The 18445-nt window shown below is 41.1% G+C and overlaps 1 protein-coding gene across 2 annotated transcripts in view; it reads right to left on the reverse strand.

Annotated features, from left to right (window-relative positions):
* Positions 1–18445, reverse strand: part of b4galt2 (UDP-Gal:betaGlcNAc beta 1,4- galactosyltransferase, polypeptide 2) — an 83556-nt gene that overhangs the window by 11784 nt on the left and 53327 nt on the right. For both annotated transcript variants that reach the window (XM_061694966.1, XM_061694965.1), the window contains 2 exons: positions 2638–2825; positions 2396–2518 (listed from right to left, as the gene is read on the reverse strand). In XM_061694966.1, coding sequence (XP_061550950.1) covers positions 2396–2518; positions 2638–2825 — 311 coding nt within the window. The remainder of the gene's footprint in view (positions 1–2395; positions 2519–2637; positions 2826–18445) is intronic.

The following is an 18445-nucleotide window of genomic DNA, read 5'->3' on the forward strand; positions in this document are numbered from 1 at the left end:
ACAAGCATAAAGTGATGGTTAAACATGCAAAAATAAAAACAACAGCAAAATAATAACATAAAAAAGTATCAAAAGTATTTAGCAAAAAAAAAAAAAGGAAAAACTTGTACAGTCAACCTTTTTCCCTTTTATTTATCCGTCCATTTTCTGAGCCGCTTCTCCTCAATAGGGTCGCGGACGTGCTGGAGCCTATCCCACCTATCATCGGGCAGGAGGCGGGGTACACCCTGAACTGGTTGCCAGCCAATAAGCAGGGCACATAAAAACAAACAACCATTCGCACTCACATTCACACCTACGGGCAATTTAGAGTCGTCAATTAACCGACAATGCATGTTTTTGGGATGTGGCAGGAAACCGGAGTGCCCGGAGAAAACCCACGCAGGCATGGGAAGAACATGCAAAGTCCACACAGGCGGGTGAACCCCAGTCCTCAGAACTGTGAGGCAGACGCTCTAACCAGACGTTCACCGCGCCACCGCCTTTTTATTTTTATTTTTTTTATTTTCAATTGAGTTGTACAAGGTTCTAGGTTCAGTAAAAACATGCGTGCCCTACATAAGTCACATGTCAATCCACGCAGCAGATGCTGGGACAAAATGGTCGGCATCAAAGTGGTGAACCGGATCAAAGTGTACTAAAACACACCAGATTTTCTATTAAAAGTGTCTGAATGCAGGAGCTTGTCCAAAATGAGCTTTGAAGGACATATTCCTTATGACTGCTTTTAGAAAGGCTTTTAAAGCAGCCAGCCATGACAAGGCGAGGGAGTGTGTGTCTGTGTGTGCGCGTGTGTGTGCTAGCTTTAATGCGAGGCCACCTATAACTTTCAGACACGGCAGCTTAAAGCAAGTTCAGAGTTATTGCCTTTTTAATGTCGCTCCAAATGCAAATGACAAACCTCGCCCGAATCTAAGAGCCTTACTTTGGGGAGAAAAATAGGACCAAGAGACGGGATAGTGACAAGCACATCCTGGTTCTTTTTTTTCCCATTCCTGTCGCTGAAGTGGTGAAACAGCGATAAAAGGCACAGTTACGCCAATGATGTGCCATCTCGCCGACTGTATTGGGTAAATTGAGCTTTTTACGTGTCCGGCAGATGCTCAAACAATTTCAAATGGACCCAAGGTTGAGCTTCCCTCAAGCTACCATATGTAATAACTTTCCCAAGAAATAACTACAAAATATGAATGGTACACTGACTTGCCATAACTTCAATAGCATCGCTGTGATTGTCATGCTACTTTAGTGCTCTATAAAATTGGTGGACGCCTCGTGTTGGGTTAGCATCTGTGCTAATGTCACTGTACAGACAGAATATTGTGGAGTCAATGTTAGTCAGTTTACCACTGACTACTGATTATATTTACTATTGTGGCTGAAAACCGAGTGTTATATAATATTGGTAGAGCAACAACGATATATCATTTTATATTAGCATCATGCTAACTAACATCATGGTTAAGAGTTTTGTGGCATGATTTTTGTTTAGTTTACAACAGTAGATTATATACACCAAGGTATCTTAAAGTTAACAACTCCTTGAGTGTTCTGTAATATTGGTGGCAGGGGCACATCATCACCGACAAACCAGTTTTTCGAGATACGTGCCGTCGTTCGGTCGATTTTTTTCTTTCTATTTGTCCGCCAAAATTTAAGATATGCGTTCTGAATTGTAGCAGTGAATTAAACTCAGCTCACTTCGCAACAAGGAGCAGTTTGGCATAGTGAACAATTCATCACAACAGAGGCAACCACAAAACGTTGCCTTAGACTTGTCCGCTAGCTTAATACTAACAAACAATTTAAAAAGGCAAAGACGAGGTAACAAATAGCATCAGTCATGGTGTTATAACCTTGTAAGCAACAAATATTCATACACAAACTGTGAAGCACCATATACAGACAAATAATATAACAATACTTAGACATATTATTTTATCTTCTGCAAAGAAAGTCTAATATTACTGCATCTTACAGAGGAGCTATGACTCTCTTCATGTATATCCCCATGCCTGTATTATACTGCCCCCAGGTGGCGAAGGCTTGCACACCAGAAGGAGCAGCACAATGTCCATGGAATTGAAGCCAAAAAAAGTGGCAAAAAGTGTTTAATTCTTTATATTTTACTTATTTTTCACTTTATTATTTTTTCACTTTATAGTGCTATTTTTGTCATTAAAAACATTACAAACATTTTTGTTGATTTGTTTTTGGGAGGCTGTAATGGATTAATTGCATTTTCATGTATTTCAATGGGGAAAGATGATTTGAGATTTGAGCATAGTCATGGAAAAAAAATAAGGCACCATTATATTACAGTATAGCTTAGGATAGCATAGCATAGCATAGCATAGCTAGCCGAAGCATCTTTTTGACACTCCATGAAGCTCACCTGTTGTAGATGTCGTCGTCCTCCCCTCCCCAGCCCCAGTACTCATTGGGGAAGCCATTGATCTTTAAGAACTGTTTTTTACTGAGGCCTGACACGCCCCCGAAGTAGCCCGCGTAGGGTAGCCTGTAGCAGACCACACAATGCTGTGAGCAAGTACCCAACTGGTTTCATATGTATAGTGCAGTTTTACATCAATGTATGTACTACAACCACGGAGCAAGAAGAAAGAAGCGTTTTCTCACCTGAAGCCGAACTTGTCCATGGCAATGGCGAAGTGTCGGGGCTGCTCGTAACAGTGGTAGAGGTTGCGGTCGTCCATGGGGATCAGGTCCACGTCGCTGAAAATGAAGCAGTTGTACTCGCCATCCTTCAGCGCCTCCGCGTAGCCGACATTCAGCAACTTGGCGCGGTTGAACGTGTCCTCACCCAACTGCAAACGGACAGAAACGGCAAGCATTAAGTTCATACCTGTTCCTTATATTTTGCAAAGTGACAAAGCTATTTGCCACTTTGTTACATGCTATAGCTCTATCTACATAGTCACACGCTACAGAGCAGTATGCCACATTTCTTTACGCTTTATAGCTATTTGTTACTTTACAACAGACCGACAGTATATTCTTCAGTCACGTTCATAGCTACTGTATATGCTACCTAATCACATGCTACATAGCTATATGCTAGATTGCGTCATGCTAACTCATTTGCTACTCACTACATATATTCTGCATTGCTACAAAGCTAGAACTTGCATAGCCGGACGCTACATAACTACATGCTACATTTCCACACATTACAAACTATGCTACATTATTATATGCTCCATTGCTTCACGCTACATATTAGCCATTTTGCTAAATGCTACATAGGTACAAAAGAGCCTATATAGCCAGAAGGCTATATGCTACTTTTCCACACACTACATCGCCATATACTACATTGCTATGAAGCTATATTCTACATAGCCACACACTACACAGCTATATGCTACAAAGTCACACACTACATGGTTATACGTTACATTGTTTCCACGCTACAGATCTATTTGCCATTTTCCTACATGACACATATCTACATTCTACATGGCCACACAGCTATATGCTAAAAAGCTACATGTTTATTAATATATACAACATAGCTTCACACTACAATGCTATAGTATTTTGCTATATGCTACATAGTTATATACTACTGTATATTGCTTCACGCAACACAGAAAAATGCTACTCTGCCAGACACTTCATAGCTGTATTGATATGTTCTAGATGACCATACACTACACAGCTATGCTACAAAGCTATAGGCTATGCTACATTGCTTTACGGTACACAGGTAAATACTATATATACAGGTAAATACTATATAAATACTATATGCATTCTACATAGCCACATGCTAAATGGCTATTGGTTACATTTCTTTACACCTGCCTAGGTATTTGTGACTTTGCAATACACCACATAGCTGTAATCTCCATAGGTACACAGCTATATTCGACATAGTAAAACACTACTATTTGCTTAACAGCTATATGCTACATAGCTCCATACTACATAGCTATAATTCATTGCTGTATGCTACTTTATGTCCCATTGCACAGCTATTGAGACAGATGATGTTGATGTATCTGTTTGATTACTGCCTTTGATCAGTTTAATTAGCAACCGGGTTAATCAGTATATAATCCTCACAGCTGGAGGATTTACCATGTCGCTGCCGTTATTTACGCGCGGGTGTAACTAATCAGTCTGCATCTGCGTTGACACTGTTAGGCGTCTAGTGAATAACGGATCTCTGTTCCCATGTGGAAAAACTACGACGCCGCGCCGTCACAGCGTTGTGCCAAGCAATTATGGTGAAAGGTAAAGGTTGAGCATGGCTGCACGGCCATATTTAGTGCGCTACTGGTCTGTATTTATTATTATGTGTATATTGACCTCTGCTAAGCTGCTGCACTCGACGTTTTACACACTCAGCACAACGTGTACGTATATGTTTGTGTGTGGTTCCATGTGTGTGTACATTGGATGCAAAGCTGTAAGACTAAATTACAATATAATATTTTATTATGAATCAAATGAGAATGAGTCACACATCCTCAATCGCCTCAATAACAGCCAAAGCTTTAGGCTAAACAGATAGCTTAATTAGCAAGCTAGTGGTATGAACTACAGTATATAGTATTTCAGTAATGTGATGCTACAATGCACATTACTTTACATAGAGCTGCGAGGTACAAAGCTACATCCTACAGTTACATTGCGACATCATTTCATGTTACACTAGCTGTATGCTGCATAGCCACATCCCGGAGGTTTATGCTCCAAAGAATTTGTGAATAGTTTGTAATAGTATTAGTGCCTGAATTACATACACTTTACCGTTTACGCAGACCAGCTTTAGGTAACGTGTATCCAGTCTTAAATTAGTTTGAGCACTTAAATATATATTTTATTGACAATAAGTTTAAAAACAACTGATTTTGTGTTTGTCATAAACAAAACAAACGCAAGACATACTATAACACTATGCTAGTATTTCAAACTGTCACGTAAATATTTTATACTGGCAGAATGAGGTATTGCACTTATTTATGCATGACTGACTGACTATATAGTTGGGCATGTGGCATACATACAGCAAGCACCCTGTATATCAGAATCAGAATCATCTTTATTTGCCAAGATATTGACAAAAAAAAAAAAAAAGAGTCACTGAGCAATAAAGGGTTGCTAGTTGTCTGGTAATGCCGGTACATTATTATTTTTTGTTTCGTTGTTAAAATAATACATCCATCCATCCATCTTCTGAGCCGCTTATCCTCACAAGGGTCATGGGAGTGCTGGAGCCTATCCCAGCTATCATCGGGCAGGAGGCGGGGTACACCCTGAACTGGTTGCCAGCCAATAAGCAGGGCACAAATAAACAAACAACAACAACCATTCGCACTCACATCCACACCTCAGGGCAATTTAGAGTCTTCAATGAACCTACCACGCATGTTTTTGGGATGTGATTGAACGGGATTGAACCCCGGTCAAAAACAAACAAACTGGCCAATGCGCTCTTCATATAAGCTCCTCCAGCCCTGCATCGCTTGGGAAGCAGGAGGCTCATCAAAGCTTGATTAGATACTGTGGCCAAACACACACACCCACACAAACGCACGCGTCTAATTCAAAAGCAAGCAGTCTTCAATCTCTCGCAGTGGCACCGCCGGCACGGGGCCAAAATTAACTATTTTGTGGGAGTGACTTTCGTAGCGACGCACACAATCGCACAGCGCAAGCGAAAATGCCAGCGGCTGGCGGTGGTTTTGTGCAAGGACAATAGCGACGTCAACGCGACGCAGGGCCAGTCGTTTGTTGTAAGTAAATAAGGACGGGATGGCGGCCATCCAATATGACAGGTAGCAAGCTTTGTTTTATTGCTGCGGAGTGACCATCCGTGTGGAAATAAAAGAAGCAGAAAACGAATCACACCCACTCTGGTTGGATTTTATTACAGTAAAATGGAGCTATTTGCAGGGGATTGGGACTGAGCCCTACCGCAAATAGTGAAAATATGTCATTTATGCCCCAAAAAATGTTTAAAATCGCAATTCAAATAAGTCTAACGGAAACCAAATGGTATTAAAAACGAAGCAATATTTCACAAAAGAAACATGTTTTACTGTTTAACGCCAGCGAGCAGGTATGAGAGTGTAAATCACTCAGAAGGGTGTCAGAAAGCGAATGAACAAAAATGTGACGGATGGGACTAAAGGCGGAGGACGGAACAATGATGAGTGGTGACAAACATTGCTGCAAAAAGACATGACAGGGAAGGTTGGCGTTGCCCTACGGTGGTGGGGATGAAGCTTGGCCGCCATGTGTCAGTCAAAGAGAAACAGCCGACTCATGCAGAAAGACAAACAGAAATATTCTAGTAGACTGTATACTCGGGGAGCTGCCACCTGACATCAGACACTCAGGAGGCATGATGGGAGACGACACAAGCAGATGGTCGCTGTGGCTGCGGGCTTTCAACCTGCCGTGCCGCAACCAGGCAACCTCTAAACACGTATGTATAAAAAATACAATTATTTAAATAATTTATTTATTTGGTGCTTGGGCCCCAATGACATTTTAGCCTTAAAAATATAACTAACTTTCAGAGCTTCAGGTGTATTAACAACCGGCAAACATAAAAACGATGAATAACCAATGCTGTTCAGTTATGGCAGCTATGACATGAACCTTCCTTTATGATTGGGTGCTACGCAATACATGCATGAACAGTATCCACATGCTCACTATAGCACATAATGTCGTTCAAATGACAGAAACTTCAGACTTCTTCTATAACTTTTTTTTCTGCCTTTTCTTTCCTGTTGAAGTTGACAGAATTGTCTTCCTCCTGCTCCCATCTCCTCATTATGTCCAGACACACACAAACACATACACACACCGTCTGGGTCTTCACGCAGTGTGTCTCTCAGACCTGCTGCAGCTCAATACAGCGAGGTGACTCATCCCTCCTCATTTCCCATCAAGACCAATATGGGACACCATCTGCCTCATGCCTTAATGCTGGAGCCTTCTCCAATCTCGCCGTCACTTTGAGATATTGCCTTTCTGTGTGTGTGTGTGTGTGTGTGTGTGTGTGCGTCTGTGTGTGCAGGGTGGGACTGGGTACAGCTGCAAAATGTTCTTTTCCAAGAAATAACTGGCAATGCTGAGAGATAAAGGATGCATTGGACAGAAAAGCAACCATGTCCTGGCATCCTTAGAAGATCACTCTGGTGTCATCATCTCGTACGTCCCTTCCTGGCCCAGAGTGGGAATTATTTGCACGGTATACTGTATCTGGGGATCGCTATAATATGCTGAACCACTGTACAGCATACTGTAAGTGTCACTTATGCTTAATCCATAAATAATTTTTACTACGTTTTCCAGCTTCAGTTGTTAGCGTTAAAATTCACACAATCTGATTAATACGATCAACATGTAAAATCTAATTCATTCATAAACATACATTGAATATAATTTGCTTTTTGGGTGATTACAAGTCATTCTAATGTGATTTTGTGTGTGTGTGAAATGTATCTAATGCTATATCGCAGAAATCTGTGATTATTGTAGTACTTTTTTAACTGTTCTTAGAGTAACGGTATATTTACTGAAATTTGTGTTTTGTGATGTGTCCATGGACCACATACACACATTGTAGTGTATAACTTACTTTTTTACGAGGGAAAATGCTTTGATTGATTGACTGTTACGGAAAGGAAAGGAAAAAGCTGTCCGCGTTAGTATAAAGAAGTCTTAACTCTTGATCCTTGGGGTATTTTGTCAGTCATTCCCACCTGATTCCAATCATGAAGTGGGAAGTGGGAAGTACCCATTTAATCATCCTACCATGGGGGCGAACAGAAGAATACGAGGACATAATCACAGTCGCCGTCCGAGGAGTATTTGGCCATTACTATGTTTTGCGGAAAGCCAGGGAGTTGTCAAAGTTTTGGCGAACATGCTCGCAGCAAAATGCGTCATGAATCCCAATCAGAGGCGCTAATTAAAATTTCATCCGCCGTCCCAGAGTGGACTGGCGACTGGCGAGCCGCGGTGAACAATCGGGACGTCACCGCCACTCGAGTACGCCAGAAACGAAGGGTCGAAAGGCCCAACATTATCCCACGTGCACATTTACTGCCTTCAGCTGAATCCCTTTATTGGGGAATGATGTACCGTTACATCGACGAGGGAAGGCCACAGGGCTCGTAAACGGAGGCAAGCTGGAGGACGTCGTTTAGCGGAAATATGGCAGGCGATATGAAGCATGCACGCGGGATGATTAAGTTTTACATTAATGCCAGTGCAGTGCAAATAACAAGCTACTAAACTTTTTTCTTTTTTTTATATATCTTTATATACTGGGTTATATACTGACTGCTGAGATTACAATGACCATATTGGACCACCCCCCCCCCCTCATATTTCAAGTCATTCTAATAATCATAACTGAAAATAAATTCAATTAAAAAAAATTAATAAAATAAGTTTAAACAAATCTGGAACTGTTAATCTTAAAAACATACTAAAAAATAAACTCAAAAGGATACAAATTGAAAACTAAATAAATAAATCATAGTAAAAAAATAAACATTTTAAAACAACAAGTAGCAAAAATAAATAAAGTATAAATAAATTACAAAATAAGTTGAACATTTTCTGACACAAAAAATAAAAAATTCAATTAATATGAATTATTGTTAAAGAAAATAAACAAATAATAAATAATTTAAATGATAAAGATCTTTTTCTTCATTTTCAATGATATGAATTAATTTTCAGTTAGATTCAATGTCATCCAAAAGACAGTTAACAGTTTTGGAATTGGAACTCTTGTGTTATATAATTTACATTTACGGTATCATAAATATGGTCATCTACCTGATATGCTTTATAGTATATCACATTTGTTTGTGCACTCTTTTGTGTTTAAAAAAATGCCTTGTATGATTAATAGATGATAAAACTAGCAAGGATTTTTTTTGAAATAGTCATTGAAGTAGACAAAATATTATCTGCCTTTGTGTTGCAAACGCACTCTGCAGGATCTCGTCTATAGATGACGTTGACATGACGTACCAGCACGCATAGCAAAGCTAGAGCGCTTTATACAATCAGCCTCTCGCTGAAAACGCAGCAGATGTGGAACATAATGTTCCAACGGAGAGGCGGTCACAGTGGTGATGGTGATTCCTATTATGACAATCCCACACTTTATTGAGGCTACATATAATTATGAAGGATGAGCTGCTGTGACGGTAGATTACAAACTGCATGCAAAGACGTCATTCTTCCTTTGTAGAGCCAAAATAAACTGACAGTACACTATAAACCAACAGTGATGATGAACACTAGCATCAGTGATGAATAAATAATTCTACCTTAATCACAATATGAATTAAAGCAACTCTAAATAAATTCCCCTTAAAATAACAGTTTTGAGATGATACTGACGATGAGGAGTAAGTGTAATTGGCATTTTGTCACATTTTTGTAACATAGGCCGACGGCCTGGATGCTCTTGTTCATCAGACTCTAGGTTAATATGGCAAGTTATTTCAACATATGCCACTTGACGTCATGGTAATTAAATTTCACACCTGTAGGAGGAGCACGGGAGCAAACCTGTTAAATTGTGCAAAGCAATTATTGCCGAATTACATGCGAAAAAAATAAAATGCATTTTTGCGTGTAAAGTGAATTAAAGCTGCAAGCAGCCATTACCAGGACCTCGCACATCCTTTTCAATAGCGAATCCTTCAAATAATCGTCCTGATGACGCCATATCATCCCCACATTAGATAATATAATATAGTATAGTATGGTAATATAGTATTGCCCATTTGTCCAGGATACCTGCTTCCAGTTCATTTGGGCAAATTCCTTAGTAGGAATTGGTCAAAATGACTGCTTTAAATCAAAATATCTTTTGTGTCGATCAGTAAAATGATTATTGGGGCCATTTTTCCCCCTACTTTCCAGCAATGGATTGAAGTCACTCCTTTCAATCTAAGGTTATTTTAAAAGTCATGACTGCTGGGCTTTTATATAGTGTCATGTGATGGTCTAAATGCCACAAGGCCGGAAATACAGTCCTCCCCTAAGACAGCTTCTCCATCACTAATCTAATCAAGCCAGTCGGATTGTTTAATGTCAAAGCTGAAGCCCAGCAGTGGACCCCCATTAGTACTGAACTGGCCTTGAGGAGCAGCCCAAAGCCAGCCGAACCAAAACCGAAACAGCTGCCAGGTTTGGCATTTCACAGCCACAACTGCGATGGAGACAAAGGGAATGGTCCCGCAGGGGGAAAGTTCAGTCAAATGAGCAAAGTCTGGGCTTGAACTCGAGCTGTTGGAAGAAATGCGGCGGGATGCCAACACAGGGAAAAGACCAGAAGGTTGAGCTGCAGGTGTGGGAAAACAGAATCAAAGACGGAACTTGCCAGAAAACATCACAGGAGACGTACATCATTCTGCAACCCAAAGTAGACCATCTCTCATACACGCTTCCCAAATTATTGGAACAGTGAGGCTGTTAAAAGTTCTTCACAATTGCTTGTTTTTCACCCGTAGACAGCTCTCTGGTTTTCCTGCTGGTTACACCTCTTTTAATGTAGTCTTCACAGGCAAACCCCAAATCTGAAATGGCGCTACTTGCTTCAAAGTAATAGGACACACCTGGACAGCAAAACACAACACTACAGACTTTTGTTCACTTGAAAAATATATGGTTCAAACAAAAGGTACAATCTTGTTACGTTCTGTGTAAGATTCAGATGTACATATCCTGGAAATAAAAGTTGAACTGTTGCGCTGTCTAGTAGTCCTCTTTTGATGTCAAACCTAAAAGTTTTCAGTCTACTGCTAATGATAGAAGTGGCCCTGACATACTCTGTCTCACAGCTAATTAGGCGCTAGCCAGTCTACCTGCGGCTTGGTTTACAATCTTACAACAGTGTTGACCCTGAAATACAACGTCTCACAGCTAAGGAGATGCTAGCCCATTCATTTGTGACTAGCGGTAGCAGTTAATGTTAGTGGTGGCCCTGAAATACTCAGTCCCACAATTCATTCCGTGCTACCCAGTTGACTTTCCGCTAATTTTACCAGCTAACATTAGCAGTGGTACTGACATATTCCATCTGTTACAACTAACACAACACTCAACAGTCGGCTAACATTACTGGCTAACATCAGGAGTGGCATTGAAATACTTCATCTTACATCTAACAACATGCCAGCCTGTCTACCCGCGACTAGGGGTACCAGCTAACCACGGCTGTGGCCCTGAAACACTACACACTAGCCTTTCTACTTGCAGCTAGTCGTAGCAGCTAATGTTTGCGGTGGGCCTGAAATACTCAAGTCTCACAGCTAATATTAGCAGTAGTACTGTGATACCTACTCCATCTCACATGCCTTTTATGCGCACAAAGCAACTCTCACATATTGTATCTGCATGTTGTTTCAACAGCCAATTAGCTACAAATTCAAATAACACCTCTAAGAGCATTTGTGTCATATAGGCACATTTTCTTCTTAAATGGCTTTCAGGCAAAACAAAAAAAAACAAAAAAAAACTATGGTCAGCAAGGCAGGGTGACATAGGTCTCGTGTGTTGATTACCACAGACAGCATTAATTTAAAACGTACAGACATTCAGCATACAAAACTACAGTCAATGCTTCTTTTTCCAACCTCTTCACCACGCATTGTTATTAATTCAATGAAAGCTCCACAGCGTATGGACATGATTAATTTAGGCGCTCGAAGAGCTTTACAGATGTCACGGCAGTGGTCGCTGAATCGTTTGCCCAAGGCCAAAACATAGTATTTGTGAAACAGCACGACATAAATTATGTTTTGTAAGAACTAATTGCTTGTTTTCAGAAAGAAAGCCATTCAACAAACCATTTCTTCCCAATGAAAGTGCTTACAACCAAGCTTGTACTGAGATTTATTAAATTCCTGCTTGAGAAATGTCGTAAGACTCGATTATAAGCCAAGATTCATACCGAGAACCTTTGACTGTGAGACTGATTCACCAACCGCATGACTCACTCCACTGATGTGTTGTTAACATCCATCCATTTTCTATAGCGCTTGTACTGTAGGAGCCAGCTGACTTTTGAGTGAGCGGCTGGGACTGGTCACCAGCCAATTGCAGAGCACATATACACAAACAGGCATTCACACTGACACCTATGGACATTTTGGAGTCTTTAATGAACCATAACAAGTCTGTTTTTGAAATGTGGAAGGAAGCCGGAGCACCCCGAAGAAAACCGAAACAAGGACGGGGAGAATTTAAACTCCATACAAGATAGTGTGAGCCGTAATTCATAACCTTTGAAATACGTAGACGAGCTAACAATTTGCGGTACCGTACTTCATAACCTTGAATTCTCATATTTCAGGGTCTGTCTTAAACCAAGGATCCCCAGTACTTTTAAAGCCTCTGGTGAACTTCAAATCATTCATATAAATCTCCAAATAGCATGCATAAATAAATAAAGGCAGACACTTAAGTATCAATAACAATATTTCATATCCGGCTGCACAAATGCTCTAAATAAATATGGGAAGAAGAGACAGAGGGGCATCTGTTACACAGCCAGTTTAGTTATCCTCTTACCTTCCACACAATTCTTCACTTTTCATTTTCTTTGTGGCATAATTTCAAGAGATATAAAGTACACCTGCCGAATCGATATGAATCATTCTCAAAGACGATATTTAAAAAGATGGGCTTTTATATTGGTGCGGATATCTTGTTGCTCAAAAGTTATTGCAGACGACTGCGATAGTTAAAACAAGCTCAAGGTCAAGGATGATCTTATCAGATTTCATCGCTGCATTATTGAACACGTCAAAGTCCGTCAGCGCCGTCCTTGTTTGGAAAAGCAATACCTCCAACTTTGCTGCGGTGCATGTAGACTAAGCTTTTGAAGCTGGTCTATCTGCGGCTAGAGCTAGCAGCTACTGATAGCTGTGGCACTGAAATACTCTGCTTCACAGTTAACAATGCACTAGTCAGTTAATTTGTAGCGACAGTGAGCAGCTAATGTTAGCGGTTGCACTGAAATACTTTGTATTACAGCTAATGGCACGTGAGCCAGTCTACCTTTGGCTAGTATTAGCACCTAATAATGGCAGTGGAACTGAAAGAGTCCGTCTCACAGCTAATGCTGTGCTAGCCAGACAACCCGTGGCAATGCTAGCAGTTAATGTCAGCGGTGTCACTGAAATACCCAAATGCACAGTTTAACTAAATGCTAGCCAAAGCACCTGTGGGGAGTACTAGCAGCTGAGGTTAGCGGTGCCACTGAAATACTTCATCTCAGAGATAACGGGGTACATTTGGAAATACACTCCAAGCGCGCACTGTACACTCCGGACTTTTCGTAAACTCAAGAGCATTGTTGGAATGTGCTGTTGGGATATTCAGAGCTCCACACTGCGCGTGCTGAAGCACACTCTGGCCGCTCTTACTGGGGAGAGAGACCATCAGAGCGTCAGGCAGGACGATCACGGAAGCCGTTCAAGCAAGGTGGTCGTTTGTCAATTCAAAGACAGGGAGCGCACGTCTTGCCTCTCAGAACGCTGCACTCTCAGGGCTGAGTTAGGCCGTCAGATTGAATTTCCGAGAGCACCCTACGATGCACTAACTAACCAGTCTACTTGTAGATAGGATTACCTTATAAAGGTAGCTGCTAGTGGCACTGAAGTACTCCATCTCACAGCTAACAACAAACTAACCAATAAAACTGCGGCTAGTGCTAGCAGATAACAATAGCAGAGGGACTACAGTAAATACTCTGCCTCACAGTTAAGAAAGTGTGATCCAGTCACCCTGTGGCTAGAGCTGTCAGCTAACGTTAGTGTCGGCACTGATATAGGCCATCGACAGCTAACAAAAAGCTAACCAGTCAATCTGCTGCTAGCGCTATCAGCTAACAATAGCAGTGGCACTGAAATATTATGTTCAATAAATGGTAATGGTTCAACACAGACACACACACTGTATGCTGACACAAAGGGTTGTGTCTGAGGAGATGGCACTTTTCTAATAAACTGGTGTAAATGAAGGTCACATGACGGCCCGCTTATCCCTACTTTGCTTTGGAATCACACCTCAAAGCCTTCAGGAGGGAACGGCAATAAGTGGCCTTTTTTTCTCAAGCAATTACAATTACGACCAACAGTATTTCTGCCCTGCTCGACACAGTGTGTTTTGCAAAATGATCCCCGTTGGTAATCTCAAACACTGCTGACGTTATTATAACACATCCTTTTGTGTGCCTTTTTTCATTTCACAGTTGTGGATTGGTGCAAATAGGAATGGAATGGAAGGGACGCATGCTGCGTTATATGAACAAAATATCAATGAAGCAGCACACTTATTTATTGAAAGGTTTTGAAGGTTAGCAGCTAACAATAGCATTGGCCTTGAAACAGCTTTCGACACCCTAGCCGGTCTCACACTTCCACAGAAATCCTCCACTAAGCAGCAAAGGATGCTAGCCAATCCACTTGTGGCTAGGATTCGCAGCTAACATTAGCAATGGCACTGATATACTCTCCAGTGTCTCTCAGCTAACAATGCCCTAGACAGCTATTTGTGGGTAGTGCTAGCAACATACGTGGCAGCACTGGTACTGTACACTCTACTGTATGCACTAGCCACCCTACTTGTTACTTTCAGAACTGAGCTCTCGTGAGGTACTCTAAGGTCATGCGTGAAGGTGGTTGAAACTCCAAAGTTTTGTCAGACTTTAGAGGTGGACTTTACCCCACTTTAGAGCTTCCACTGCACTTTGTATTTTGGTTCACCTTCGAGTCTGTGTAACTAAATGATTTTTCTCACGCTTTAAAATATTTTCGGTAATTAGGAATGCCTCAAATATCTTTTCACTGGTGTGTCAAGTTATTCCTTTTGCAGCCCCGACTCAAAGGTTGGAAAAAGAACATAGATTACACCATGAGGAGGATGACGAGGAAGATCCATATACTGTTCTATGGTCAACTGCACAACCGCGCCGATTCTCTTCCCAAACATTTATTAAACATTTTATTATCTCTTTGCGTGTGTGGTAGTGAGTAGCAAGTAGATAAGAAAAGTAACTACTTGTATAATTAAACAGACTTTGCTTCCATTAACATTTGAATGAAAAGCATGCTAACACGAGATAAACTACAGCAGATGGATTTGAAAATGATAAGTGGATTCACCAACTACAAATGTTAACATTTTGCGTCATTTGTACAATTCTCCTAATCAAATGAACTATAGGTTCTGCTTCAAATGCAATTTCAACTTCGAGACTGTCGAGATTGGAAGCGTCTTTCAAATGCAGCCTTCTTACCTCGTTTATTTGTGTTGTGTTTCAAATTGCTACGATTCTTTGGTTTTAGATTAACCATGCCACCCAATATGAACTCAGCCCTAATTGGAAGCCTCCTTCAAATGTGGTCTTCTTTTCCTGTTTATTAGCAGGACGTATTATGACTATCTTCCGGGGTCAACCGTAACGCCCAATTTGAATACTTTCGTATTCAATTGGAAGCCTACTTTCGTATTCAATTGGAAGCCTACTTAAAATGCAGCCTTATTTTGTCATACTTCGCAAGATTTATTGCTACTACCCTACATTGCCAATTTGAAGAGTGCCCTAATTCCAAGACTCCTTCATTCAACGCCTTCAAATATGGCCGTCTTTTCCTATTTTTTGAGCAGAATGTATTGCTACTGTTCTTCAAGCTCAATCATGATGCCCAAGTCGAAGACTGTCCAAATTCAGTACAGATAAATTTACCATACAGTGTCACCATCCAGTTGTACAGATTAGATGGCCAAATCAATGCATACTGTACGAGGCCGGATCAAATAAAAGGGCTTATTTTACGTAGCTTGGCTCTCTTTGAGCTGTATCCCTTCGCTTCTGGGCTCCTCTCCAGTTCACACAATAAAAGATGACGGCCAAACAAACAAACTCTGGTGCAGTCAGCCGGGTTACAAGGCACGGCCGTGCTTCTGCAATGCCTACTAGTGTTACTTTACCACAATTTCCACACAAATAAAACACAATGCTTTATTGTAAAGTTCACGTGTTTCAGATCTTTTGGCAAAAAGAGACAATAAACCCTGCCGGGATAGAAGTGGCACATCTTAAGCTTCCGGAGAAAGCGAACAGCAGCGTATCGAGAGCAAACACAGCGGGGCAAGCGGAACCAAAAAGGTCTGTTCCGCAGGGGAAGTGATTAAAGGCGCAGCGCCACGTCTCAGCGAGGAGCGCACGGACACAGGAGATATCGTTACCCTAAGTTACCTCTGCCATCTTGGCTCAGAAACATGTCGTATCTATTATTAAAGCGCATTATTATTATTATTATTATTATTATTGTTGATATTGTATGTTTTATATGATTATATTTTGGAAACTATATCATAATTCAATATATGATATACTTATTTAGTAGTACTAACATAATTAACTAATTATTAATAACTGATTAATGTAAAAAACATCCCTGCATCCATTTTCTGAGCCGCTTCTCCTCACTCGGGTCGCGGGCGTGCTGGAGCCTATCCCAGCTGTCATCGGGCAGGAGGCGGGGTACACGCTGAACTGGTTGCCAGCCAATCGCAGGGCATATACAAACAAACAACCATTCGCACTCACATTCATACCTACAGGCAATTTAGAGTTGTCAATTAACCTACCATGCATGTTTTTGGGAAGTGGGAGGAAACCGGAGTACCCAGAGTAAACCCACGCAGGCACGGGGAGAACGTGCAAACTCCACACAGGTGGGGCCGGGGATTGAACCCCTCAGAGCTGTGAGGCAGATGCTCTAACCAGTCGTCCACTGCGCCGCATGTAAAAAATAATCAATTTAAATTAGATTATTCTTAAGTCAATAATATAAAACATCCTTTAAATAAAATGAATAACAGTGATATTAATAAGAACTCCAAATTAAACAAGTAATAATCCGTGGAATACATGATTTAATTTCAATATGTTATTATGTATTTTATACTTATGTAATCTAATTTGATTAGGTTTACGTCGTTTCTTATTGTTAATAGACATAAAGCATCGAAGATTATCAGATGCAATCTTGAGTTAATAAATTAACAAGAAATTTATAATGCTACAATTTAAAATAAATGCCACAATAAAATCTCTTAAAATTGCAAATGTAATTTATTGACATTTTAGTATTAGTATCTATTATTAGGAATACAGTGTTCCCTCGCCACTCCGTGCTTCACGTTTCGTGGCTTCAGTGCTTTGTGGGTTTTTCCAAAATATTCATCCCCAAAAAAACATTCATCAAAAAATAAAAATGAAAAAATACAGCCATATCAGCAGCCATATTGCGGAAAGACGCGTTGTTTCATGTTGATGCGCGAGAGACAAGGTTTCCCTGCATGCCAAACAAAGAGATGAGTTGACTCAGAGGCTTTGTACATGCCTGTACTGTACCGCACTGTACTGTACATGCCACAGGCACTCATACAAGGCACGTGATTGGTTCCCGGCGCGATATCGACCAATGAGAGCATGAGTGGATTTATCCCGTGAGCTGATTGGCTGCGCATCATCGCAGTCTCACCCAGCATCTTCCCTTGTTCTGTCTCGCCAGTCTCGTCCACGCTGTTGACTGTCTCGCATATTGTATCTTAGTGTTGTGTTCGCGATAACTTTTTCTGTTGAAGCGCTAACTTTTTTGATTAGTTAAGCCCTTACAATGCCGCCTAAGCGCTGTGTCCCTGCGAAAGCTTCCTCCGGGGCGCCCAAGAGGAAGAAGAAGATGATGACCATCAGCGAAAAAGTTAAACTTTTAGATATGATCAAAGAGGGCCATTATGGCGTGAATGAATCGACAGTACGGTACATCAAGAAAGAGGAAGCAAACATCCGCAAAACTGCTTCAATAACCTTCAATAAGGAAGCGAAACGTGTGGTAAGTCCGCGTAATAAGAGAATTGTGAAAATGGAAGCTGCATTGGCATTGTGGATTGCAGGGAATGGACAGTGAGTTTGGACACTAATACGATCAGGGCAAAGGACAAAGCTTGCCTGAGGACGACAAGGAAGAATTCACCTTGAAAGCATACTGGCGTAGTTACGACATTGCCTTATGGTTGTCTAATATCCAGCAAGCATTAAAGGACATGAAAATTAAGGCCATAAATTCCAGCTGGAAGAAATTATGGCCGAACGTGGTACACGACTATCCAGGCTTCACTCCTGAGGAAGTTCCTCACTCAGCGGTGGAGAAGGCGGTGAGGCTGGCCCGCATCATAAGGGATGAAGGATTTGCCGACATGATGGAAGAAGACGTCAGCGCCCTTATCAATTGCCACTCGGACCCACTGACAGACGAAGACCTCCTTGAGATGAAAAAGTCTGTAAGTGAGGAAGAAAACGAAGAGGAAGACGAAGAAGAAACTGAAAAGCGCGGCCTTACCTTGGAGAACCTGC

The sequence above is a fragment of the Phycodurus eques genome, chromosome 13 (genome assembly GCF_024500275.1).
Source record: "Phycodurus eques isolate BA_2022a chromosome 13, UOR_Pequ_1.1, whole genome shotgun sequence".
NCBI lineage: Eukaryota > Metazoa > Chordata > Actinopteri > Syngnathiformes > Syngnathidae > Phycodurus > Phycodurus eques.